At 35.9% G+C, this 27993-nt stretch overlaps 1 protein-coding gene across 7 annotated transcripts; it reads right to left on the reverse strand.

The window, feature by feature from the left end:
* Positions 1 to 25: 25 nt before the first annotated feature.
* LOC100243315 (NAD(H) kinase 1) lies at positions 26 to 27993 on the reverse strand. Of its 7 annotated transcripts, none has more exons than XM_010652917.3 (13): positions 27655 to 27762; positions 25210 to 25324; positions 18568 to 18712; positions 18337 to 18456; positions 15527 to 15655; positions 7884 to 8074; positions 6521 to 6634; positions 6228 to 6322; positions 5763 to 5869; positions 5280 to 5353; positions 4082 to 4160; positions 3625 to 3932; positions 26 to 699 (listed from the first exon to the last, which is right to left on the reverse strand). In XM_010652917.3, exons 2-13 carry the CDS (start codon positions 25228 to 25230, stop codon positions 391 to 393), a joined length of 1692 nt encoding a protein of 563 aa, XP_010651219.1. In that variant the 5' UTR covers positions 25231 to 25324; positions 27655 to 27762; the 3' UTR covers positions 26 to 390. The 7 variants fall into 7 exon arrangements, with proteins under 7 accessions (XP_010651219.1, XP_010651221.1, XP_010651222.1 ...); XM_010652919.3 differs by having other exon boundaries at positions 25210 to 25321; positions 27655 to 27748; XM_010652920.3 differs by having other exon boundaries at positions 25210 to 25292; positions 27655 to 27743.

Raw genomic sequence — 27993 nt, forward strand, 5'->3', positions numbered from 1 at the left:
AAAAAGCATACAAAATGTGTAAATATGGAATGTAAAAGAAATGACATAATTTTCTTGTACCTGCCCTTTTTGGGGTTGTCTGCTACAACACAGTTCCAGCACATAAAGCACTGACTATTCATCTCAATTACATATAAACACAATCTAAATACTAATAATGTCCTTCATCCTGCCCACAATGACTACATAAATATACAAGAACAGCTATACTTCACTAACGAAAAAGAAAAAAATAAATAATAATAATAATAGTAAGAAAAATGAACTTATTACCAATTTAGTGGTTCCCCCTCTCTCCCTCCCTGATAAGGTGATACTGAGGAGCTGAGTCAGTATGGGATTAGATTCTAGAGAGAATTGCTTTTAACTTTCTTCTGGAAAAGAGAGAAGTTATAGGTCCCGAGGGCCCTCGAAGGACTGGGTTTTCCTCAAGTTCCAGTGAAGGCCATCATGGATGCTGCGCAGGAAGTCGCTGGTAGAATCAACTTGGCATGCTGTTGGTACAGGGCAAGGGGCCATGCTGACAACGAGTGCATCTCCAGGTGCTAACTGTCTTCTGTCCTTGCCATCAAATGATGCCCATGCATGGCCTCTGCTATTGAAAGGCACTTGTACACGGAGCGTCACATGCTCAGGTAATATCAGAGGCCTGAAGGATAAGGAGTGTGGGCAGATTGGTGTAAACAGGATGCCAGGAACCTGCAAGTTGATGAAATTACTAGGATATGATGGTAGTCCTTCAGGGTTCATATTGATAATCAATCAATCAATCATATGATATTAAGAACTCGAAAAAGTATCAGCCTTGGTGCATTAATGAGATAGGAGAAGTCAAATCTTATTACAAAAGCACAATGTGTACTGTTTGCCACCATAAGAAGTGGAAATTTGAATGTAGCATCACTTTCAACTCAAAATGAACTCACCTGGATACTTTCTTAATCTCAGAAATTTGGTTTGATATGGCATAAAAGGATTGCAGAAGGTGCCTTTCTCTGGCTAGCTTTATGATTTTGAATAGTGAGAGGATGGGGTTAGACTAAGGCCTCTAGAGGGGTCAGACTGAGGCCTCTGGAGGCCTCAGTCTGGATGATCCTTTATCACCTTTCTATTTAGACCTGGGTTGTCCTTAACAGACTGATCCTAAGAGCTGAAGGGTTAGAACTGGTTGACATTTTTTAGGGTGGGAAAGACCACATAAAGGTGTTTCATATTCAATTCACCAATGATACCACCATTCTCCCATCTACTGATGATTCAGAAATCCATAGTCTTTAAGGCCCTTCAAAAATGTTCAGCATGGCTCTGGGGCTTTTAACCCTGAGAGGAGCTCATTGCTGGTTGTGAATGTCATCCTAGACCAGTTGTCATCAACTTCTTTAGAATGTGATTTGTAATTGATCAGTTGGCCATTTAGTTCTGTTTAATCCAAGAACACCTGTCCATTGGGATCCTGTTGTTAACAAAGTCCAGGATTCATGAAGGACAGGAGGCCTATCTCTCTTTAGGCGGGAGGATCACATTGATTCATTCACATTTCACTCATACTGATCTACTCCCTTTCCATCTTGAGAATCCCAGCTAGTGTAGCTTCCAAGATTGAGAAAATGGAGCAGGATTTCCTGTAGTCTGGGGGGCAGGGTCAGAACTTGGAGTATGAATCAAACCCATTTTTGAATTGAAATTGAGATAAAGATGCAAGTTCTTCCCTTATGAATCAAATAGATACATATCTGAAAAGGCAACAAAGATTATCTCATTATGTGGGAGGTGATGTGCAAGCCTAAGGTTGTGGAGGACCTGGGCTAGAGAGATTTTAGTTTGCCTTTAATATAAGTGGTTATGGATCATATTCCCTTCTGAGTGGTCTTTTTGACACTCCATTAAGAGCAGGTATGGTTTACAACACAATGGATGGACACAAACTTAGGGTTAAGAGTACTTAACTAAGCCTATGGAAATCCATCTTTCAGGGGTTTCAATTCTTCTTCCATCAAATTCATTGTTGGAATTATTCTAAGATAATCTTCTCATAAGTCCTTGGAGGGGTGATCTTTGCCTTAGTAATTTTTCCCTTGCCATTGTGCTCGTCTGAGAAGGAAGAACTCCCCAATCTCATTGTTCTACTCTTATATATCCATCTTGGCACTTGTTTTTGTAAATGCAGGATTCTTGATTAGCAGTTGCTCCTGCCATCCCTTGAAGATGTGATTCTTTCTTCCATCCTAGACATGAAAGGTGGATCCTTGGATGGGTTGAGATCCTTTTTCTCCAAATACTTCCTCCTCTTTCTTTTGAGGAAAAGATAACCCAAAATATCTTATCATCCAAACTGAATAGGTGTCCAAAAGCCCCTTAAAGCACTGTTTACCCATGCCTAGTGGCTCACAATAGAGTGAACAGTGATAATCTGCTTCAGATCTGTAGACCTTTCATAGCTATGCCAGATGCATTCTTTGCAGGAGAAGTGGAGAAGATAATTAATCATTTATTCTTTCTAAGTAGCCCCATGTGTGATCTTTGGCAATTCATCTCTGCGAAAGCAGGGAATCAGTAGGTTTTGGTATGGGCAACAGAAGTAGGGTTTTTTGGCATTTTGCTTTCCTAGCAACTCTTTGGATGACATGTATACAGAAGAAAGATAGGATCCTTCAAGATAGACCTCTCCCAAGAGTTAAGGGATCAGGCCTGTTACTTGGCCTCTTTATTAAGTCCATGACCCAAGAGTTTGTTGACACTAGTTGTTAGACAACCAATTTTCTTAAAGGCTTAAACTTGGATTTGGGCCACAATATATATCAAACACTCTAATAACCTCCCATGTAGCCTCCATTGGGATTATACGTGGACTTAATATATTGGGGAAATACAGTAGCCTCCCTTGTGCTTAATAAATTAAGGAAAGCAAGGCTCTAATAACATGTTAGACAATGAATTTTCCTAAAAAGCTTAAGCTTGTAGTATTTAGGCTGACAAGTTGTTATTTTGATTTTTGTTGGACACAAGTTGTTGGCTAGGCTTCCTCTCAGTTAACTCCTCTTTTGTGCTTTATGTTCCTTTTAACAAATTTGGCTTTGCAAAAAAACTAATAATTAGAATCAATAAAATTAAAAAAATAAGAAACACTGCAAGTTCCTCAGTTACTTCCACCCCATTCAAATTCATCTTTTGTTAGATTATAGACCATCACCTCTCTTCTCACAAGTCATAACCTAGACCCAAATTCTTGCATATTTTCCTTGGTCCTTGTGATGCCTTTCACTTGGAAATTACATTTAACCATATTGGTTTTTACACAAACAGATAACTCTTGGTCAAACATGACCAGAACACCTCAATCAAATATCTTAGCTAATTTGCACTTTTCAAGGTCATTGTTTTGTTTCACTTTTTATTCTGCTCTTTTTGCTAAGGCTCCACATGTTGCTAATTAAATCATTTCCTGACTCAAAACTTCTCTTTGTGAAGACTCACCACATAGCATAACAACCATTTTATTGGAAATTTCCTAAATATGTTCAATTGATTATCACATGCATAGGGTGCATACTCTAAATAGCGAACACATTTTCTTGAAACCTTATGAAAGTTATGGATTGAAGATAAAGATCAGTCAAAACATACCTGGGGATGGACCATTGATCCTCCAGCTGCCAAGGAATATGCAGTACTTCCAGATGTTGTTGACAAGATCAATCCATCTCCTTGCACACATGTGACAAATGAGCCGTCACTATAGCATTCCAAATTTGTCAGGAATGATGATATTCCACGATCAATTGTAACCTCATTTAAAACAAGAATAGGTCCTTCGCTCTCATATTCACTTTTAGCTGCATCTCGAATAACATGGCACTGCAACCGGTGTCGTAATGTGATACTAAAAGGACCCCTTAGGATCGAATCAAGGCATTCTCTGTACTGTTCAGAATCTGAAGGGTGTTAAAGATTACTTTGACATGGATCCAGGAAAAAATTATTTTCTCAGTAAAAGATCACCTAAAACTTCCAAGGGTATGTCCAGCATACCAATTTCAATTTATTAAAGAAATGGACACCTTCTGATAAAAATGCAGGATACGAAATGGAGTCATAAAACCCAGAGAGCCCAAAGAAAAAGGGACTACAGGAGGAACTGGCCCTTTGAACAAGGATGCAGCCTGCAAATAATAATCAGACGGTAACCAATAGCTATTTGAAACCAAAAGAATGACAATGTAACATACATACACATGAAGTTTTATGCAAATTCAAGGTTGATTTCATTGAACTTCTGAGAGTGAATTTCCTCCCAGACTCATTGAGATTTAGCTTAACAAAATCTTGGACTACACACAATTGAAGTTTCTTGTTTCAGATTTAAAAAGTTTCAGAGATATAGATTAAACAGAACTTGAAATTCAATACTTCTCTGATCAACAGAAGGCAGGAGAAATCTTGGACTACACACAATTGAAGTCTCTTGTTTCAGATTTAAAAAGTTTCAGTGATATAGATTAAACAGAACTTGAAATTCAATACTTCTCTGATCAACAGAAGGCAGGAGAAGTGAACATACTCAGAGCCCTCAACCAGGCTTAGTTTTAGCTTTAGTCCAATGCATCTATCACAACATTGGAAGTTCACATCCAACACAATTACAGAAGCAGGATTATCTTAATAGTTAGGAAAACTATTTCAAACTTTGTTGTTGCTATGTGTTAAAGATAAAATAAAATAAAGCCCTTATGCCTCATAGCTTTACGCTTATGCCACTCTCTACTGCAAGTCAGGACACCTCAGAACACTAATACAAATGTACTATTAGATGACTCAAAAGTAAACAAACATGAACTAAATCCAAACTTAAAAAGGATAAGAGGCAATAGTTCAATGGTTGGCAAACTAAATATTCTCGCTTCTTGATCTGAGTTTGACTTCCCACCCCAGGATGATGGACACATCCAATGCTTGAATTCTTATCATTTATTTAACTACCTTTTTTATGCTCCATGGTCTTAGACCCAACAGGGCACTTGTGATAGGCAGGATTGGACTTGTGACTACCTGCTTTTTAGTAAAGGTGCCATCTGAGAAGACACTGCTAAGCTCCTAAACCACTTTCCGTTTCAAGAAAGTACCACTCAGAAACAACAAGAACAAATAAATGATTCTAAACATGAAATAATATAATGTGTTACACTAAATTCCTCCAGGCCTCAACAGAAACTTATCACTGCAATGTTTGAAAAGATGCTGACATCATTTAAATCCAGTTAAATGAAATTCCATGAACATACCCAAAGGACAGTTCCATCCCCACCGAGAGTTACAACAAGGTCAACATTTGTGTGCAGGAGCAAAGTTTCCTTGTCTGTAATTAACAAGAATAAATGTGAAACTAACAGAGAGAAAAATCAAGACAATAATTTAAATGAAAGTGACACTAGAAAGAATTATTGTACTATCATCTAATCAACATTTAGTTTAAAGCCTGCACACTGTGCTATAACAAAAACCATCAGTAGAAATTGAGTATATACTTTCCATGCAAGTATAGTCTTAACAACACAGTTGGATTACAGCATTAATACGCTTGACCAACGGCGAGAGTTGAAAGTCTATTAACATGAAGGCATTTCCTTGTGTAGCACCAATAAAAGAAACCAAGCACTAGACTTTAAAGTATTTAGACCAAGAGAAGAGCTTAAAATGCTAATACATTAAATAACTGAAGAAGCAATCATACAAGTGAATTTGAATCACTAAGTATTATTGCTCACCATCTTTCCAAGTTTGTACAAAGTCGAAGTTAGGTGACTCTGTCATAAGTTCAACTTTAACACGTGGTTCCACAAAAATTTCCATCTTTTTCTGTTCTCTAAGCCATCTGGTGATAACAAAATGATAAATGAGATACATAACAATATTTAATCCAAGATTTAGTTTATTAAGCTAGAAAGGTACACTAGTAGCATATCAAAATAATTCTGATTAACCATGCTAGTGAAGAACAATGAGTGCTGCTGACGACTAGCTGAAGTGATCAAAAACAAAAATGAATGTCATCTCAATATTTGCAGCGGACCTTGCAACAATTGCATCATATCATCCATTTATAAATCAGTCCTTCATTCGTGTAGTGCCTCGAATAATTAGAACTAAAATCTAGTGTAATATTGAAAGCAACCAAAGAAATTGCTTTCTGAATGCAAGATGGGAAACTAAGGATATTTTAATATCCACACCTGACCATATCCACACATAGAATTCGAACAGAAGTTGAATTTGGTTTGGTCAAAATGAGCACAGTCTGTGGGTGAGATTCCCACTTCAAAGAAATCTGAAAATGAAAATGAGCATTCAATTAGAGAATATGTTGGAGGCACCAGCCAACTAATTCTAGAAGTTAAACAAACAGAACTCTCAGAACTTTTCTCAAATTATCATGAGAAGAATTTGACAATAAAGCAGTACAAAAAAACAGTAGCAATAAATTACAACAAAATCCGATGTATATGGCAATTTTAATAACTAATACCTGCTTACTGCTGCGCTCTGCAGTTGTTATGTTTCCTCTTTCAAACGAGACAATATCCTGCTTGTGCTGATCACTTTTCTCTCCTTTGCACCACCATGAAAGTTTAAATGATGCCTGCCCGATGAAGCACAGTTCAATAACAGTTCAATCTGGGCAGTTTGAAGCACTCATTATCTTGTAGCTTGTACAAGACATTTTAGTAATTTAGTTAATTATGGGTTTCAAGGTGCACACAAGTGGGAGAATAGAGATTAGCAACAATATATTTTTTTGATAAGTTAAATTTTTAGGGATATATGGTGGGTGGCAGCATCTCTCATGAAATATTATGTATTACATTTGATAGACAAGGACACATGGAAGGGGGATTACATGATTGGACAAAAGATGGGATGCATTGCAATCCAACTTCTGGGAGACAGTTTCGTGATTAGAAGCTATAGGAATCTGTATTTGTCTTTGAGAAGCTAAATCATAAGCACACATAGGGAAGGTGGCGTGAATATATGGAAAAAGCGTTAATGTCCTATCTTGGTAAAGACATGCTATCATCAATTGAGAAGATTAAATGATGAAGAGTCCATGGGCAAAACAATGAGAGCTTCTTGTGCGTAACCTAAAGTGGCTTTTTGGTTCAAAGGTTGATCCTAAATAAATACTGTGTACAAGAGGATGAAGAATCCATAGGCCACCTCCTACAGTCGAGAAAAAAAACAGGGGCCACCTTCATTGTTTGGTAGTTCACAAAGTCTTCGGTAGCTCACAAAGTTTGAGTTCTTTTCTTTAGTAAGGTCCGTGGATCAACATTGTGAGCAAGTAGTGTAAAATCATTTAGAAGGTCGCACCACTTTGTCCTTGTTAGTGTATTAAAGAGAAACTAAAATAATAATGATAAGAATAACAATAACAACAACAATAACAATAATGAGAATAACAAAAATGACAACAATAAAAATCAAACAAAACAAATTCAAAACACTGTTTGAGAGCCCATTTTGCAGTTCCAAGATGTTCCTTTTTGGATTCTCCGGATTGGGGTTGCCTGACCCAAGCTTTTTCTATCTGTCATACACCATTAGCATTCTGTGCCTTGGCCCACTTCTTTCTTGATATTATGTTTTATTTATGAACTCAATAAATAACAATGAAAAAAATATTAACAGCAACAACTACCACCACCACCATAGGAAAAGCCATCTAGAAACTTAATATTTCAGAATAAACACAATTAAGAAGTTTGGGGTTAAGTGATCCTTCAGATGTATATTTACATAGAGATAAGCAATTCAATCGACAAGCATTTCAATCGACAAACATTTCACTATAATAAGGCCATCAATTAAGAGGACAGAAAATAACCTACCTTTCTCATAAACTTATTGTTAACCATCTCAGTGTCAGAATCAATTTCCCCATTATGAAGGACCTCATGGGAAAAAATTCCATGCATCCCACAACACCTTTCAGATTGCTTCCTAGCTTCATTGCACATCATTGGTTGGTTGGTCAAGTTCTCTGCACTACAATCACCATTATGCTCTCCAGATGACAGCTCTGTAAGACAAGCCAGTAAATTTCTTGGTTAGGAAGATAGTCTTGAGATTTGTTTTTCTTTTCAAACGTAATGGCAAATTTCAGTGCATACAAAAGCGTGGATTAAAAAAGGAGAACATGTATTCATCACTATAAGATACATGGTCTCTTATATGTTCAGGAATGAACCATACAAAGTATTAATAACTTTGCATTTTGGTTTCTGTAATCATGCTATGATGAACTGAGACACATTTGTGGTCAAATAAATCTTCACTTAAGAACATGAAAGGAACTTGTTTTGCCAACCCCAAATAGTTCGGATATAGGACTATTGTGTTGCTGATGTGGTTTTTGATATCTGTATTTACTCAACTGTACAAATCACCATTAAAGTGGTCATTCATTTATAATTGAAGAAAAGCGAGGAGTCAAGCTGCTTTACCAAATTTACAAGATGAAGAAGCAAGCCAGATTAAAAAGAAGACAAAAAAATGAAAGATATATTAAAGAGGGCTCAGATATGGAAGGCAAGCTACCCTAGAAAAGCGCAACAAGAACCAGAAACAACCACAAGGGCATTAACCTATAATATCGTTCCAATAATTAAAAACTGCACAAAAATCCTCTCAAAATCCCTTAAAGACAGACAATTAGATAAAATGCATTTTGATTTTCTCCTTGGCTTCAGAAATATTCAAGAATGCCCAACTAAGATCCTAGCATTTTCTTCCTTCCAGATATGCCATAAAGCAGCAGAGAATTTTCAAAGCATCTTTCCCATAGAACCAATCATCACGATCAAGTTTAGAGGTGACCAGGGAAAAAGGTTGCAAAGAGTCCCACAAACCCCAAGTCAAGCATAACTTTGTGCCAGAGGGCAGAAGCAAAATGCCCATGAATGAAAATTGTGTTCCTGTTCACCAATGTCAAACCCCTATAATAGGCTTGGCTTATAGTAAGAAGTCCATCCCCAAAAGCTGCCTAGGTGAAGAATGAAAATTTCAAGACGAATATTTGAAACTGAATTTTTGAATCCTAAAACCTCTTTAAAAGAAACAAACTTTCAGTAGGAGATTCTACGGCAGAACAGGAAAATTTAAAAACTTGGACTCAGGCGACCACCACCTCCAATCACCCAAACAATGAAGACCAACTCTAAGAGATAAACAGCATTCAAATCCTGGGCATTCAGGTTTCTCCTGAATTACTGATTCCACAGTCTTCTCCCTATCTGCAACAATAGCCTAAGTTACTGGAAACCTATCCTTGATCAGCTCATTACTGCACCATTCCATCTGTCTAGGAAGTAACATTATAACCACTTCCAAAGCAATTTGCCCACACCATAAGGACAGTAAGCCTCCATCCATCAGAAGAATGTTGATAAAAATACATAATCATAAACGCTATCATGATGTAAGCTAAAACTTCAGTACCATTTCCCAGAAAGAGATTTTTTGCATGGAATTTGAGCAAAAACTAAGGACTGGAACAAACAATAACCCAATTAACTAGATGGTATTTGAAGTCATGCTCTGATCCCCTCCAACTAAAATTTCTTATTGCCATCTGCAGACCTTTGGCAATCAAGACAGAAGCACAGAAGTAGAAAAAAAAGCAGAGGAAATTTTGATAAGCATTCTTAATTCATCTAGCACCCATAAAACTTTACCTTTCCTTGGAGCTAAGTCACTTTTCAACCCTTTCAATAAAAAACAGTCACAATTACATGCTGATTGGAACTGAGCCTTAACAGGAAAGCAAATTACAAGATTAAAGGAGAATCCACACCACAATTCTAGTCCCTAACAAACCCAATGCATATTCTCCAAGGATTGCCAATGAAATCCTTTCTTCAAACTATAAAGCAGATTAAGCATACATCATATGCCTTAGCCATCAGTGACATTCACAAAAATCAAAATATTGAATGCAAATTGCAAAAAGAGATAAGGGACCATCCAAGAAAAAAAATTCAAGCTAACAGTACAATAATAATTTTCAAATCAAGTTAAATAAAATTTTACAATGAACAAAAAATTAAGAATGCACTAGCAAATTCATTCATTAAATTGAACAAGTACCCAAAGTCAACAATGCTTTAGCCCAACTACTTAAGGTTGGCTATAGCCCCTTTTTTGCTACTAGGATCCATCAACGGCATATCCTTTGTTAAATCACAGACCATTATTTCTTTTCTCACAAACTAACCCACAAGATGGCATTTCTCAATTGCACGACATTAACTACCAAAAAGCATGTCCAACCTTTGGCTACCTTCCACGACTTTTCTGTTTTAAATACACACACACCACACACACATAACAGTCAATTTTGGGGCCCTAAAACATTCCATAACAAGTCCCTAGGCCTACTCAAAACAGGATTCCATTAAATGCAGCCAAAGCGAAACCTTAGTATAATGAATGAAGATATGCCCTGAAAAGCTACCATTCTAAGCTAAAACAATTCCAAAGTGGAGCATTCTCTTGGCACCCAGATGGAATGAGAAGTGTGATAGTCTTATTTGCAGGGTGGTTCCATCAGTGGTTTCAATTTCAAGCATACCTTTAGAGGTGTGCTTCTTTTTCTGGAAGGTGGTGTGGGAAAAGATATTAATTTTTTTTTATGATCAGTCAACTCATGAGGATAGGTTTTGGTTCACAAACGTTTCTTATACAAAAAAGGGGAGAGGAATTAGTGAGCCACTAAGACATCCATTGTGGAAAGGTTACATGTAGCGGAATCTTTTATTCTTGTTTAGGTTGCCATGGTATTCACCGGGTAGGTGATAGAATTGTTGTTTGGTTGGCACAGGAACTCTGTTGGTGAGCAGCATCTAAAGGATCACAGGATACCTCCTTTTTCTTGTCTCAAAGAACCTACAAAAAAGACGGAATAGCAGACTTCTCGAAGATGAAGAGCATAGTTCAGATTCTGGGATATTGCCTAGGACTGCTGCATGCATTAGCAAGGGATCCTATAGGCGAAGCCAATGTTTATTTTCTACAGTTCGATGATGGTTCAGAGATGAGTTAAATTCATTGTAGGACGGTTCTGTATTTTCTTTGTTGCTACATTGACCCTCTTTGTAGTTTTGAAGCCTGGCTGAGGTGGTAAGAAGTTGGGGGGAGGGAATGTGGGAGATTCTAAGTTCAATTTCCAAGAAATAAAAGAGCAAGTTACCTAATAAAAAACTCTTGATCCTCTTTGTATGCTTCCTGTATAATTGGTGATTCATGCTCCTCTTTGTTAAGTGCATAATAACATAATTCTTATTTCAACTTTTAAAAAAATGGGCACAAGCAATCAAGTACAGTAGTATGTCTAAGAGAGCAGTAGAGCTTTTGTAAGCACTCTAGAATGGAGGACAGCTAAAATTGGAGTTCAATTATTACACCGAGACTCAAATAGATAGTCTACAAGAAAGTGAAATGAAAGAAGAAAAAATTATCAATTTTTAGATATAGATACAAACTTTGGGACACAGAGAGAGAAAGAGAGAGAGAGAAGAGGGGGGTGGGGGGTTGTTAAGCAAGATTGAGTGACAGATATTTGATGGCAATAATTTAAAAAAAAAAAAAAAAAACCTGGCATTAAGAACTGTATGGTTGGGTCTTTATATTGATAGAGATAAATTGTTCATTTCCAGATGCATTGACTTTTCCTTTTTCTAATTGACATAAAAAAGGGTAGAGAATATTAGAGATAAAATCAAATATTTGAAACTAATCCTTTTTCCATCCTCTTTTTTCTATTTTTTAGAATTTTATAAGGGGTGAGGAGTAAGAGAGAATAAAAGGAGATTCAACCTCAGTGAAACCTCTGCTTTCATTTGGAGTGGAAGCTAAGAACAGGAAAAAAAATGGAATCAACTGATTGAGTATTCCAATTGTATGAGAAAGATGAGAAGAAGGGAAGTATATGCATACATGTCTCATCTATATTGAATCACAGGTATAGAAATGATAATTTTTTTTTTAAGAATGTTTAAGATACAGATACAAACTTTGGGGCATTTACAAAGACAGAAAGAAAGAGATTTGATAGGAATAATTGCCCAAATATATTTGTATACGTGTGTGTGTAGCTAGAGTCAGAGATTAAGAGAATATGATCTTGGAATTATTAATTGGAAATTATAGATAAAAAGATTCAACAGGTTCTGATGAAGGAGAAAATTTTTACAGCACAACACCTAAATGGCCACTTAAGAGGGAATATCGGAATTCATTATAATTGGAGATTATACATGGAAGTGATGCAGGTTAAATTTGTTTTTGGAAGAGAGTTAAATGGTCGCTTAAGGAAAGGTAGGGAAAGCAAAATTGTGGGGATCATAAATTTCAAGAAATGAAGCAAAATATGAAAACTTAAAACATTCAGGGACATGTGACGACATGCAAACTTAAAACATGCAGGGACATGTGACATATATTAGCTTATATGGCAAGTATATACGAGCAAACAATAAAAATATATTTATTTACCTTAACTGAATTAAAGGCAGTCAGATAAACCCTTTTACTATTAATTCAAGTATGAAAAAGACATACCAGAGCAAAGCTTGACTCAAAGCATGAGCTTGTGTATGTTCTTATGAGTTGTATATGTTGCCAAGAATTTTGGTCCCATAAATCAGCTATTAAACGTGCAATATAAAAACAAATACAAAGCATATAGAAAACTGGTGCCCAAAAATTTGATAGAAGAAAGGCTGAAACCACTTATTTATAAAGTGATAAAAGAAGGGAAAAGCGTTTAGAAAGAGAAAACCAGTGTAATGTGGATTGTGCTGACATATCATGTTAACAGCAATCACAAAAATTGTTCTTGGACATAGAAGAAATGGGACAGCATCCAAAGAAACTGGGCAGTGGAAAGATCAAACCACAATTAGAATAAAGAGGAGAATATCATGAAACAACTGTTTTTCCTTCCTAGAATTTCCATAGTGATTTAAGGGGTTTGGCATGCAATCCTACCAGCTTACATAAACAAGAAACTAATATTTGTGATAAAAGGAAATACAAGGATAGATGAAATAGCCTTCAAGCAATCCACGGAATAGAAAAAAAAAGGGTTATACCTAACAAGGCGGCTCCCAAAAAACAAGAAACAATCCCTAAATGAATCCAACAAAGAAATCTAAGAAACATCTCGCACTGGTGATGGGAGAAAGAAAGTCCCACTCCTATTACAAGGTGGCTACCCTTTTATCCAAACGATGGTTTCTGGTTAGCTGACATAGATGTCCACATTAAGGAATATCTCAGGCTTCTAGAAAGATCAGCAATCCAGTGGATCCATGCATCATATCTCCAAGGTCCCTTCAACTATAAGACCCCCACAAGATTACTACAAAAAACTAAAAAAATAATTAAATGAAATTCTCATCCACCAAAAAAGTTAGTGTTGTCAAGAACATCTTTTCAAGTCCTCCAATAAATCAAGATCTCCACCTCAATGGAAAAATAAATATACTCAGGCTCATAGAATAGTCTCATAGCCATGCCCCTGCGATCTTTGAACAAATCATCAATACCAATCCCCCCAAACTTAAGCAAAAAATGAAAATCAAAATTAAGCTTAAGGAACCACAAAGGGAGATAGGGGTGAGACTTAATGCTACACACAGCTCTCCTCTAGAAAGTAATTCACATGGCTACCTACCACAAAACTCACCGCAAGATTTCTTGTGAAAGCCCTTAAAAAAATCAAGGATATCCCCAATAACTCCAAGGTAGCCTAAAAAAACAAAGCAAAGAACCTCTACAAATCATCTAAGGTGACAATGAAATTATCCACACAGAATGAGAGAATATATAGTTCAGAGAGGAAGAGAGAGAGAGGGAATTGATCATTTGTTTCTTTTACTGGCTAGCTTTGAGTCTTTGGCACAAGTTATTTCATATGCCATGGCCACTTGCATCCCTTACAGGAGTTCACTAAATTTTTTTATCATCACCTTTACAAGGTTTGGTGGCAATGCTAAGGGTAGAATTCTCTAACAAATGGTGTCTTTAGTTATTCTTTGTGTGATATGACTAGAGAGATGCTATGATCTTCAAGGATAGATGCAAACCTTATAATTGCTATGTCATTCAGTCTTCTCACTCAACTCAATCTGGGCCACAGTCTCTCCAATATTTGATAGGGTTTCAATGAACATGATCTGATTGGACTGAACATTTGCTTGCTCCTCTAGAAGAAGGCCTATAAAGATTCATGCAAAGTGGAACCCACCCCAGTGAGCTATCTCAAGCTTAATTTTGATGTTGTTCCCTAAGAAATCTGACACATCTTAGGATTAGAGGTCACTTTAGAGACCATGGGAAACTTGTTCATAACTCTCTTTCCACTGATATTGGTTAGGGATTGGCCATTGAGGCAAAGATCCCAACTCTACTGGAAGGCTTAATCCTTGGAAGCACAATGATCTATGGTGATATGTTGACTCAAGGAAACTCAACAATGGTCTTAGGTTGGGTTTTCCCAAGGGAAGCTAGATTCATAAAAGTTGGACTCAAAGTGTGCAAAACCATCATTTGACTAGAGCTTTGAGATGCTCCTCTTTGCTATTTGTAGATAGATTGGCTAAATATTAGACCTCTAAAGCAATGTACTTTGTAGGAGATTTCTTGCCTGCTTGGTAGTTTTTTGTTATGTTGTGTTTTTCTTTCTTTTCCCTTGTAGTGTTTGTGTGACAAGCTTTAGGCATATATTTTAAGGAATCATATTTGACCAAATCCAAACAAATTTGTACTTTTTCATCAAAGGGAAGGAACCAATAAGAAGGAAATTTCAAGCACTCCCACAAGCCTAATTTGCGAAGTAGCCCTCAACCTAATTCTCTTTTAATGATGGCCCCTGGTGATGGTCCTAACGTCAAGCCTCCCTGGTATTTAAGTGAATGCAAAGTAAAAGGGTGGGTAATCTCACCTGAGGTTTGCTTTACTGCCAGTTGGAGTAAATGTCTCAATGTCCAGGTGGATTCCCCATTATCAAAAGTACATAAAGAAAAAACTTCCCTGAGATTCTCACATCTTCCCACCTTATGTAAATTATTTCTCAAGGATAAGTAACCTCCTTTATGGGATTTTAGTGAGCACATCAGGATGCATTTTAAGGAGAATATTTCTAAAGCCCAATTAACTCGATGTTTAAGAATCTCAAATAAAGCATTCATTTCTTAACCAAATTAAAACTAATTCCCTGAAAAACTATAACCTTCAAAGATCTTCAACAATTCCACCCAAATTTCTCAGGATGCCATAGCTCAAACCACCTAAACTGATTTTTATGCAGCCTATGACATTTTTGCGACTTTTTAGACCCTGAAGGTTTCTAAGAAATTTGATTCCAAAAAGGAAAAAGATGGGGAATTAGTTTCCTAAAGAAAAGGTGGGCAAATTTCTTTAATGGTAAGCATCAGTATGGCCAAGACTGTGCATAAGTTAGAGAAAGTACCTCTCCTATTCTGTTCTTTCCAAATTTCCCAGCAGAGAATACATGGAAGAATTAGTTTTATTATTCCCATTGCATTATCTGGAGATGCCTGAGTCCACCAACTTTGAAGCTTTGTACAAATTCCGTCGCCTGATATTGGAATACCCATATTCTGATAATAGTGAGTCCAATTTCGATTAGTAAACTCCCCAAATTGAAACAAATTGACCAATCACTGTTTATACAAGTGAGAAAATTAAAAAATAAAATAAAATACACACAAACAGCAACCTAACACCTTGTTAAAAATGATTTCTCAACATATAAAAGTGTTTCCAAAAGTTTTCTGAAAAAAGAATACAACTTTTGAAGTAACTGCTTCACAGAAAATTTTCTTGAGGCTATTAGAAACCTCTCCTTCAAACAGATGATTTGCAGAGCCAAACTTCATATGAAATTGCCAGAAGAATGCACTTCAGCATTCCAAGCCCCTTTAGAAACAATAAGGCATGGAGAAATGACTTGCAAAATATAGCTGAGCTGTCCCAAGCAAAATTCATAAACAAATTTGATAGGCTAGAAGGGAGAAAAAAATGCAAAAACTTGCATCATGTCAGATGAATTGAAGGAAAGATCAAAGAGATAGAGTTGAGGAAAATAATTTAATAGAAACTAGGACCGCTTGGGAAGTTTTTTCCAAAACAGTTCTGAAAAACAGTTTTTGAAAACTATTCCTTAGTGTTTTGTAGAACAAAATTTGTTAAGGAACTTAAAATGCTATTAACCTGTTTTATATATTTTTAAATATGTTTTTAAAAAATAACTTTTATATGTAATGCTTTATTTTAATCATTCTCTATATTTGTAAAAAAAAAAAAATTAAAATGGCCCTCAGAAAACAATTGAAAACAACTAAAAGATGTTCTTTGAAGATACCACGTTTTCTATTTTTTAATTTTCAAACGTGTTTTTCCTGAATTTTTTTTTTTCTAAAGAACAAAATTTTATTTTCAAAAACAGTTGCCAAATAGGGCATAAGGGGTTTAAGTTTAGACCAAGTAACTATAATGAGTTCAGATTTGTAGGTAGTATAGTTTAACTAAACTTTAACTAGGAAAGTCTTTACAATTCGACTTTTTTTTTTTTTCTTTTGAGGCTTGAAAATGTATGGGTGATCACAATAGTATGGTAAGATATGGCAAACTGCTTGAAAAGACCATATAACAAGAAAATGTCAAGTGAAAACTCTTGTGGTTTGAAAATATTGAATGAGAATTAGTTGCTCAGAAATGGGGATATATTAGGAAATTACAAAAATAAAATAAAATAAAAAATAAAAAATGAAGCCAGACACTAGCAATGTTGCAGGTTATAAAAAATTGAAATCAGGCTAGTTTTTCTTTTAGGCAGCCTAATTTTTGGGCCTCCAAAGTGCCTAGGTGGGGGTGGTGACTTGAACCAATTATGCCTTCAGAATTAAAAGGATTGCTGAAGTGGGCTAGAGCTTTTAAAATGTTATGTGATCGATCAGTACCTTAATAATTAAAGGAAAGGTTCTGAAAAAAGGATGTGACATCAATCATTCATTATGGTGCCAAGCATTTAACAGAATATGTCTGCACACTAAGGCAACCTAAAAGAGGATGTTGGGAAAGAAACCGGCCTCACTAGAAGCTGAAGACAGGACCAGTTTGAGGACAAGAGAACACATGTAACAATTACCAATAAATGTAACAATAAAAGGGAGTGATTTAGTGAAGACACTACAAAAGAACAAGAAAGATCAAAAAAGCAAACTTTATGCTCTCAATTCCCTAGTCTTTAGAGTTATTTATGTGAAAAACCTCACCATCTCAGTTGTCCTTGACAATTCCTCTCTGCTCTCTTGAAATTTTAATTTTCGTTGTAATCTTACTAATATAGAAATTGAACTCCTTTAAAGACTCGTGTCCTCCTTAAGTTCAGTACATTTTTCTCCCTTTGTCCTCAGTGGTGCGTTCTATGCAAGGGAAATGGAGAATCGATCGACCACCTTTTTCTTCATTACCCTTTAACTATTGGGCTTTGGCACAGGCTATTCAATCTAGCAGGGTTAGCTTGGGTTCCACCAAGGAGTATTGAGGACATGATGATCATTGCATTTAAAGGTTTAGGGAATTCAATTAGAGGCAAGACACTTTGACAAATCGCTTGCCTCACTTTGTTGTGGATTGTGTGGCAAGAGAGAAACACTAGGATTTTTTAGGATAAGAGGTGATCGAAAGGGATGTTGTGGGATTTACTTCATTTCTATTCTTCTCTATGGGCCTCTTGTACTGCTGCTTTTAGAGGAGTTCCTCTTACTGTTTTACAACTTAATTAGACTACGGTTTGTGATTCAAAAAAAGTTTGAGATAGTCGGGGATTATCTTTATATATAGTTTTCTAAAGATGGGTGTTTTTTCCTTTGATCAGTTTCTGTTTTTGTGTGAAGGACCTCTCGTCCTTCTCTTGTATCTTTTCTTCTATTAATACATATTTCTTCATTTCTGATAAAAAAAAAAAAAGATCAAAAAAGATTCAAAGAGAGACTATGAGCAAACACACAATGATTACAGCTTAACACATATATGGCCTTGGAGGCCTAAATATACCAAAGGCAAGAAAAGAACTCATGTAGTAAAAAAAATTCAAGACCCCAAGTAGTTGCGACAAGATTTAGTAGAGTTGAATTTATATGCATAAAAAATATTCAACAATTTTTATTTGCATCTCAGCAATTATATATGCAATCTCTAAATGCATGTAATCAGTATCTACACTTAATTCATGTTGTTTAATCATTAGAAAACCTTTACGCTCCAATTGCAGATTCCGTGCCCTCTCTAATTCATATTTACGCTTCCATTCAGCTGCCTCAGCTTGAGCAGAAGCCTTTCCTTCAGACACTCGTCTTAATGCCTTAGCAACAGCTAAAAATGAGTTGAAAAAAAAAATGAGCTTCATCAAAGATCATAGCCATGGTTAAAACAGACAGTGCCATCAAAGATATTAGCAATTTCAAGGACTAAATACAATCATACTTCTCAGAGCCTCCGAGAACTCTATAAGATGATCATCAATTCCTTGAACAGGAGGTTGTTGAAGAAGCTCCTGAACTGCCTTCTCAGAATTGAAGAGATCAATTAAACCATTCTCTGGCTGTGAACATGATACACTGGCATCTCCCTGCCCAGACAAAGTCTATTAGACACTAAACATAATTAAGCCCTCAATATTAAATAAAATATCTGACAAATTTTAATATATAACTATATAAATCTCCACTAGAATACATAGAATATGTACTGAGATACATTGCATCCAATATAAGTGTCACTGAAGTTTATTAAAGCATAAAAACATGAAACAAAAGCATTTCATTTGATAAATAAAAGAATGTCATTTGATTCCTTTCATGAAAAGTTCATTTCACTATATGGTTATCCTTGCATGAGAAGAATGTTGGCTGCATTACTTCAAATTCATTGAAAAGGCAGTTCAAAAAAGAACAATCCCACACATTCCAAATATCACATGGATGAGTTGAACCCCATGAGGCCTTGTAACCACAGTATCGTTCCAGCAGTAAATAACCCTACTAATAAAGAGCATAATTGTCTGTTCATATTCACTTATGATATGAGTCGTTTTAGGGTTGAGCAATCCACCAATTACAAGGGTTTTTTCCCCTTAGCTTTCATTTTTAACCTTGTTTTTATTCATTCTTCTTATCACATTTGCTTAACCATAACACGTAGTTTTTTTGGGTTTCAACCAACCCAAAAACCAAATTTCCCTTCAGATTGTGAAGGGATCAAATTACTTTTAGACAAGAATCAGGAAGGATAACAAAATGATGAAAAAGAAATATGAGGATAAGATATCCTTCAAAGGGACAAAGTAAAATTGAGAGGAGTTTAGTCAAGGTTTAAGGAAACAACATCCATGTATTTTCTTATATGGATTTAACCTTTTTGTATATAGAGTGTAGGTGTTCAATCATTTTTTATTAGGTTTTTGTAATTGTGGGGACGACTCCTCATCATTCTCATGTTTTTTTTTATTTATACATACATCATTTTTTTTATTACCAAAAAAAAAAAAAAAAGATATCCTTCAAGCAAAAGACAACGAGGAAAAAAGAAGGAAACCAGCAAAAGGTGGCTCCCCATAAACAAATGAGCAATTCCTAGACAAGAACAACAAAGTTCAAGGGGGAAGAATTCACCTACAAAACATCTCAACAAGGCAGATCCTGTACCTAGCCAAACTACATGTTTCCTAATTTGCTAAGCTAGACATGCAAAAGAGCACACAATGGTTCATAAATGATCAACAGTAAAGTGGATCCATGAGCCACTTCTCCAAGGCCTTTCCCCACTCTAAGAAACCCATAAAAGAATATTAAGCCTCCCTTCATCCAAAGATTATTAACACCTATCAACAATGACTTGTCAAGAATTTCAATGAGGCTAAGATCTTTGTGTGTCAATAGTTAAACCATAGACCAGCTGGCTGAGAGACACCTTAGCAACCTCTCCCTTTCATGAAACACCCCCAATATTCATCTGCCCTTGATATCCAAAGAACAATAACTGAAGTTGAACCCAGATCTACTTGGGGGAAGAGCACTCAGCTTTGAAAACAACTATCCACCTGCCATGGTAGCAGCAAATCATCCTCATTTCAAAAACTTCCAAGAATTCTTTGGCGAAATCTACCCAAATAGAAGTGAATTGGAAAATACTATTGAAAAACCATCAACACGACTCCTCCCATCCCCTAGCATAATTTCAAGTCAACCCACTAAAGGAATAGCTAGAAGGGTCCCTGGCCACGAGATTCTCCCCCTAAGTTCTCAGTACCCAGAAAGCAATGACTACATATTTTCAATATTTCTAGGAGCCAAAAAATTGCATGCTAAAGAACCAATATCTACCATAATTCCAAGGCAATAAAACAGTGGTGGCAGCATACTTTTTTATCACCCCACCCTTCATATGAAACAGCACTCAAGGTTGACAGCTTCATAGGCCCTCCTAATCCACAAAAAGTGATTAGTATTGACCTTATTTTTAGCCACTAATAAGCAAAGCATCTTATTTGCGGAGAAGTGATAGATTTCCACATAAACTCCAGTTAAGGAATAATATTTGTACCGTCACTATTAGGGAGGATGCAAAACAAGGATTCAGGGGAGACTCAGCGAGAGAAAGAGGGGGCAAGATTGATTTTACTGACAGTTATAGTTGCAGTGTCTAGACATAGACAAAATATAGAAACAAGGGTAAAAGTAAAACATAACAAAGAGATTGTTCATCCCATACAAGTGCCTCCAGGAACAAATCTTCAATAATCACAATGATAAATTGAAGATGACAAATGAAATCACTGTAGAGCAAAGTTGCATCCACCATTAATGTGTGATCCATAAATGCTTCTGACAGATCTTCCTTGAATTCCCTATACACATGCAGAGGGTGAGTCTCCAGCAGCAGAAATTCTTTTGTAGAGTTCATTAATGGTTTGAGTAGTTGTTCTATTTTGCAGTCAGTGTATTCTCCTGGTGCGCTTGGATTGCAATCCCTTTAGAATTTTCTCTATAATTTTCTCTCCACCAACACCAAAAGAAAAAAAAAAAAAAAAAAGGAAAGAAAGTCAAAATGATCTCTCTTCCTTACTAACTCTAGACCATAAGGATTCTAGGAGACTACCTGAGGTAGGACAACCCTAGGATGGTTGCCTACACTCAAAAGTAGGTGGGCAAGGGTTTTTATTTTTAGGGTGTAAGGAGAGGAATAAGGAATAAAGTTTATGGTAGAGAAAAATAAAATATAAAAAATAGAGAGAGAAGAAACGACGAAAAAATATGGAAACCTTAGAGACTTACTAAGGCCTTCTAGGAGTCTCACCTAGAAGAAAATCAATGGAATCTCACCATCAAGAATTGTAACACTTGCAATGAAGAAAAACATAATATCAATCAATTCATTCTTTGATTTACATCGATTAACTTTATTTATAAGCTTCTCTAAGAAATCCAAAGTTTACTAGGATTCTAATAACCTATTATGACTTTAATTCTAATTATCTTCTAACCTAACTAACTAATCTTAATTTGACTCTAACAAATACTAATCCTACTTTACTTCCAACTAATGCTAATTCTAATTTAATTCCAACCAATATTAATCCTAATTTAATTCCAAGTAATGTTAATCCTACTTTAATTGAAACTAATACAAATTCCCTTTCTTGATGTATATCTTAGAGATTCATCCTCATCACTACGTTAACAGGAATCGTGAAAATGGATGAGAAGGATATGCACAAGAACAATAGAATTAAGAGGATCCTCCTAACCAAGGAAAGTGAGGCTTCTTCCAATCATCCAGCCTTCTAGGAGCTTTTTACAATAGGATATCAAAACTGAAGGACTCTAGGATTAATCACCATAAAGGGTAACATGCAGGCAGGTCAAAGTCTAAACACTGGACCAGCAATGGGTACTCTTTTCCAGGGTGTCCTTTAGATTAGACAATTTCTAAAAAGATTTAAGGATGAACTTAATATTAGATATTGTTTCTACATTCACACTAAAGAAAATGGTGTTCTTTATAAATGATAATGAGATATCCCCACATAATCCATCACGACCTAAAAGCCTTCAAGAAGACCATGTTCTTCAGCCCTCCAAATCTTATTTAAGCAAATACACTAAGACCAAGTAAAAAATAGGGAAAGAGGGCAACCCTGAAGAAGGGCCAATGCCTCGATCTAACCATGGTTCTACTATTAATAAGAAGAAGAAAACTAAGGATAGACACCCAAGAATGTGTTTCCTCCATCTAGACCCAAATTTTTTCCCTTTTTTTTATTGGAAACAAAAATGTATTAAAAATAAATAAAAGAACATGAGAAGGATGAGGAGTCCTCTCCATGGTTACAAAAAGTTGATCAAAAATGGCTAAACTCTACCACAGTACAAGGAGACATAGCCAACCGGTTTAGACTAAAAGGAAATACAAAAGCATCTCCAAGCCTACACAAAACTCCTCTCATTGCTATTCAAACCCTTTTGTTCTACACATTGAGGACCAATCAAGCTAAACAACATTGATAGGAATGTCTTGAAAAGCAAATGTATAAGAAGTCCAGAAAGAGAACTAGAAGTGGATTTGATCCCACAATGTCTCTACTATCATCCGTTTATTCTCAAAGACCCTAACATTTCTCTCTCGCACAAACCACATCAAAATGAGACAGGCAATTTGCCACAAGATATTGTCTCTTAGGGAATTTTTGAAACCTCTATATGAGATGATTTTCATATCGCATATGGTCCTAGAGAAAACCCAATCCCGCCTAACTTGTCTAAATCGATGGTGTCATAGCCTTATAGCCACCAAGCAATGTAAAAAAAGATGATCAACCATTGCTCCACTCCTTGAACACAGAATGCACCAATCAGCTCTAAGGGCTTTGTAAGGTCATCTCGACTGTAACATGTCATTGGTATTTACTTTTTTATGTGTCACTAGCCAAGCAAAAGTCATGACCTTAGATGAGGCTTTAGACTTCCATACAAATTTGGAAGGAGAAAAGGGATATAAATCCGATAGATTGGACAAGGTCACAAAGAAGGATTTTACTAAGAATGAACTTGAGAAGGATAAAAACCAAGCTCTCACATTTGGGACGATTGAAGACAAATGCAAATGATTGAGAGAAGATATAAATCTTTCACAATCCTCAATCTCCCAATCAGTATGGTTATAACAAAAATTAAGGTTCCAAGAAGAAGAGGAAAAGCTATCAAGGATAGCTGGGATGGAAAGTTTTTTCTATACTACTCCAAAAAGTCTTGAAAATTAAGAACACAAAAGTTGATCCCCCACCACAAATCTTCCTAAAAATGAATCCTCACTCCCGCACCCACTATAAAGCAAATGTGTGTAGAAAAATCATGAAAAACTTGCTCAATGACCTTCCAAGGGCACTGGTATAACCATCTAACTAGAATGTTAGTGTCTCATCCATTAGAATGTGTCCCATAAATGCTCGAAATGGCTTGATGCCAAAGGGTGAAACTTTCTCTAAGGAACCTCCATAGCCACTTCCCCAAGGGAGCACAATTCCTCAAAGAAACCTTCCCCAACCCCAAACCTCCATACTCCTTAGGCTTACACACAAGGTCCCAACTACTAAGATGATCTCTTTTACCCTCCCCAACCCTTGACCATAGAAAATCTCTTTGTAATTTCCTAATCCTTGATGTTGTTGATGCTGGAATCTTGAAAAGGGATAAGGAATAGCTAGAAATGTGGGACAAACAAAACTGGATTAGCGTTATTTTTCTGCTCAAACTCAACATGGTCATCCACTTTCTCAAATTTCATTTTAAAGACCCATATCCACAATTTCATTTGCAGTTGGACTAGCATTAAGACTTATCCTCAAACAAGTGTCTCCCAAAAAGCGATATAATCCAACGAAGCATCTCATGAATATGCTTAGAAAGGACATTTAGTGAGACCTTATACAAACTACTCACCAACCTAATGGGCCGAAAGTTTTCAATCCTAAGAGAATTATTTTTCTTAGGGACAGAAATGAAAAAGAGTTGACACTCCAAATAACGACCCATTATTGTAAAATTTCTAATAATAATATGAAAAATCTCATAAGGCACTATCTCAAGGAATTATGTAACAACAACACAAATAGTTTAAAGAATAGGAAAAGTAGGATTGAGTTGTATAGAAATAAGGAAAAAATTTAGAAGGAAAGCTAGATCGAGATGACTTGATAAACAAAGAAGAAGAAAAAGAAATCAAAAGCTACAAAACCAAAGTAACTACTAGATAAACCATATCTTATTTGCTAAAAGACTACTTGTATTGGTTCTCTAATCAATTTCCAATTAAAGCAACAACTCAACCCTATGACAAAAATAACACTATAAAGAATATACAAATCACACCATTTATTTTTTCTTATTATCATACTAGTCATCAAATTGTTCTTCTTCAGATCATTGCAAAAGACAGCACATATTTACTCTTGGGATTTCTATAATTCAGGGTCTTTTCTATTTAACCTAGCTGTTAAGGATTTCTACGCATCTTTGGTTGTTTTCCAGCCTTGTCCTACACCAACTTGCTTCTCACATACTCATGTCCTTCCTCCAAGGAAGAGGTGTAAATTTGTTGATTTAATTTGGAATTTGCATTTCTGCATATCTACAAATATTTATCTTGTACATAACTCTAGATTAAATTTTTTATATCCACTATTTTTCTCTCCGAACAGTCCATAGCCTTAATATGAAATGCTAGCTTCTTGAGTAAAATCAACAGCCAGCTATCCAGCATTTCTTTACAAGTAATGATTAATAGCAAAAAAAAATGGTGTGTGTGTTTGTGTTGTGGCTGGAGGTGGGTGCAATTAAATGAGATAATATACAAAGGAACAAAAAGGGGCAACAGTAATGCATGCAGCACACTAAACAACATACAAAAGAGGAAAACCAACACAGCAATAGCCAGATCCTATGCACCATTCAAATCAACAACAAAATCCTGGGAGACCTTGTTGAGTCAGAATAGGCAGTCATTGTCACAAAAAAGGGAAGCTAACACCCTCTCCCCTCTCCCTAAGTTTCCAGATTTTTCACTCAATACCTTCAAGTGTCCTCCTTTCATGCTCCTTCTAGAATTCACAAGGGAACACCTTTCTACGCCCTTTTCTCCCCCTTCAGACAGACCTACCCATCAATGACCAGCATCAGCTTCACTGCTTTTGAGAGAGTGTGATGAACCACAAAGAGAGAACAATGTGTCAAGTTAGTAAAAAGAGTTCAACATCTTCAAAATCTCTATCGGTCTGTTGTTTCTTAAGGCTCCAAAATATTTCATGAGGCACCACCTCAAAACTCTCCTGATAGGGCTTATTCGCAGCATACTGTGCCATCCAGGTCAAAACTTTTTTTGGAAACATATCTCATTTTTTTATGTAAAATACAGATACAGTATAATATATATATATAAAAGAAACCAAGAATTAAAAAAAATTTGAAGTAAACAATAAAGATGCTACCTCTTTATAATTGCTTTTCTGGCTTTCAAAATGTCCTCTTTTTGCATAAGACACAACAACCTTATTTGGAACATTCTTTTCTCCAATCATTGAATCACTTAATCAATAAAGGTGCAAAATGGATTAGATTGTTTAATCAACACCAAGATACCTGATATTCTAGAACCACCTGTTGAAATTACTCAAAAAATAAATTCTAACAAACACATAAAATTATGATAATGGATGGCAGCCATGAAGTCCAGTCCAAATCAAAGTGTTTATATAATTCTAGATATTCACTCACTGGCAAAGATATAAGCATTAAAATTTCTTCAAAGCATGTCAAGCACCAGGTAGTCTTATTGAAGGCCACAATAGAAATCTTATTGAATCCAACCTTCATTGTAGTTGAGGATTTATGGGTACGGAAGGAAGCCAAATTGATCGTGCAGCCCATTGTTCCCCTTTGATAGAAAAACATATAATAACCCCAAAAGAATGTAACTAAATTTTGAAATAATGTTGATTATCAGCCACCAAAAGAACAAAAAACAAGGAAAAAAGGCTAAAACAAACCAAACATCTCACACTAAATGCCGTAATATACAGGTAAAATTCCAAAGCCAGAACAAAGCTAAAGGCTTCCACGGACATAACAATGCTTTACAGAAGGTGGAGCACAGATTTCAAGAGACATTCAGCTTACAACTTTCACCATGTATCACTAGCATAATCCAATACAGAATTTTCCATGGAAAATAAAGCACATTTTTTGTTCCACTCAAACCATTTCTTGCTATAACAGTATGTTATTCCTCCAGCTCTACAGAATTGACTTCTTTGAGCTATCTGTGGTGGCCCAGGAAGAGAGAGAGACTTTCAAGTCTGTTATTATTTTTTTTTTTCTCACTGTTATGATTATTTAGAAGTTAAAGTTTACTCAGATATGTTGATTTTTATCCTTTATTTTCAGAAATCAAAACAATGATAAACATGGGTTTTCTTTTCCCTTTTTCTTGTGTATATAGGTAAAGAACTGTCATAGAAAAGAATATGCAAACCAGCAACAGAACCAAGTATGGGTTTCAAATTTTATTTTCTTCTCTTTTCTTTTCTTGTCCTTTAATTTCTCAGAAACCAAGTGAAGCATCACAAATAAACGTCCTAATTCACTCCATTCCATGCAAAAATGAAAAATAAAATCAATTCTCACCCCAAATTATCAGTGACTCCACCACTTTAAAAACTAAAGTCAACTAAAATTCCCATACAATCAGCACCAAATGCACACTTCCAAAACTCAACCAAACCCCTAAAACCCACACCTTCAAACACACACATGCGCGCACAAACAGTGATAAACTTTTGCATAATCAAAAAAAAAAACATGGAAGATCAATTGACTGAATCAAGAATTGCCTTCAGATAAGATATAGAATGGTGTATATGCAAATATACATAGAGAACAAGTGAGGATCAATTGAAGCTAAACTCCCACAATTAACAATACCCCCACCCAAATGATCAGTGATCTCACTACTCCACAAACTTATTCAACTAAGACTCTCAGCCAAACAGTATCAAATGCTCACAACCCAAACCCACCAAACTCCCTAAAACCAACACCTCAACAAAAAATGAAATATAAAGAAGTAAATAAATAAATAAACTGAATCAATTAAGAATTGAATTTAGAGAAAGAGACAGAATTCCTAATGCAAGTACAAATACAGGTAGAGAAAAGGAGATAATCAAATCAAGATAAAGCCCCATAATTAGCCATTGCCCCTATGCATTCCATTGCATGCAAAAACAAAAATAATTAACACCCTAAATGATCAGTGACTCCACCACTCCATATACTTATTCAACTAAAACTCCCTAGAACCTACACCACCACACAAGAAAAATGACCCAAAAAAAAAAAAAAAAGTCATAAACAGAAACAACCTCATAAATTCAATCAAATGACTAAATCAAGAATTGAATTCCGAAAAATAAATTCAAACTACATATACGAATATAGAGAAAAGAGAGAAGATTGATACATTGGGATTGAGCTTGGAAGGAGCCATGGATTATCGAGACAGAGCTTGAGAATGGGAGACAGAAAGAGAGATCTCCACCTGAAACCCTCACAACTGTCTGTCTTCCTCTGAATTCAACCCCTACTTATATCGTGCAGAGGGTTGGTTGGTGTGCGTTTGGACATGGAGTTGCTGACGCTCATGCTGATTCCCATCCTCGGTGGGCTCCGTTTTACGCGTGTCGGGTCCCTGGAGTTTTCTGATTAAGTCAGAAGATCTTGCGGTCCATGGTCAACTACCCGAACCAGCAGAGAAGCAGGAAATCACTTCTTTGGTGATATTCAGGTGCTTTGCGGACCA

Source organism: Vitis vinifera, chromosome 6, assembly GCF_030704535.1.
Source record: "Vitis vinifera cultivar Pinot Noir 40024 chromosome 6, ASM3070453v1".
Lineage (NCBI taxonomy): Eukaryota > Viridiplantae > Streptophyta > Magnoliopsida > Vitales > Vitaceae > Vitis > Vitis vinifera.

Excerpts from the sequence above, each read along its gene's own strand:
- LOC100243315 (XM_010652915.3), bottom strand. The coding sequence starts at position 27,681 with ATGGCTCCTTCCAAGCTCAATCCCAAT. Across the intron at positions 18,713-27,654 it reads CTTCCAAGCTCAATCCCAAT|GGAGATGCCAGTGTATCATG; the intron begins GTATCAATCTTC and ends TTGTCTGGGCAG. Across the intron at positions 6,323-6,520 it reads CAGAGCGCAGCAGTAAGCAG|ATTTCTTTGAAGTGGGAATC; the intron begins GTATTAGTTATT and ends TTTCATTTTCAG.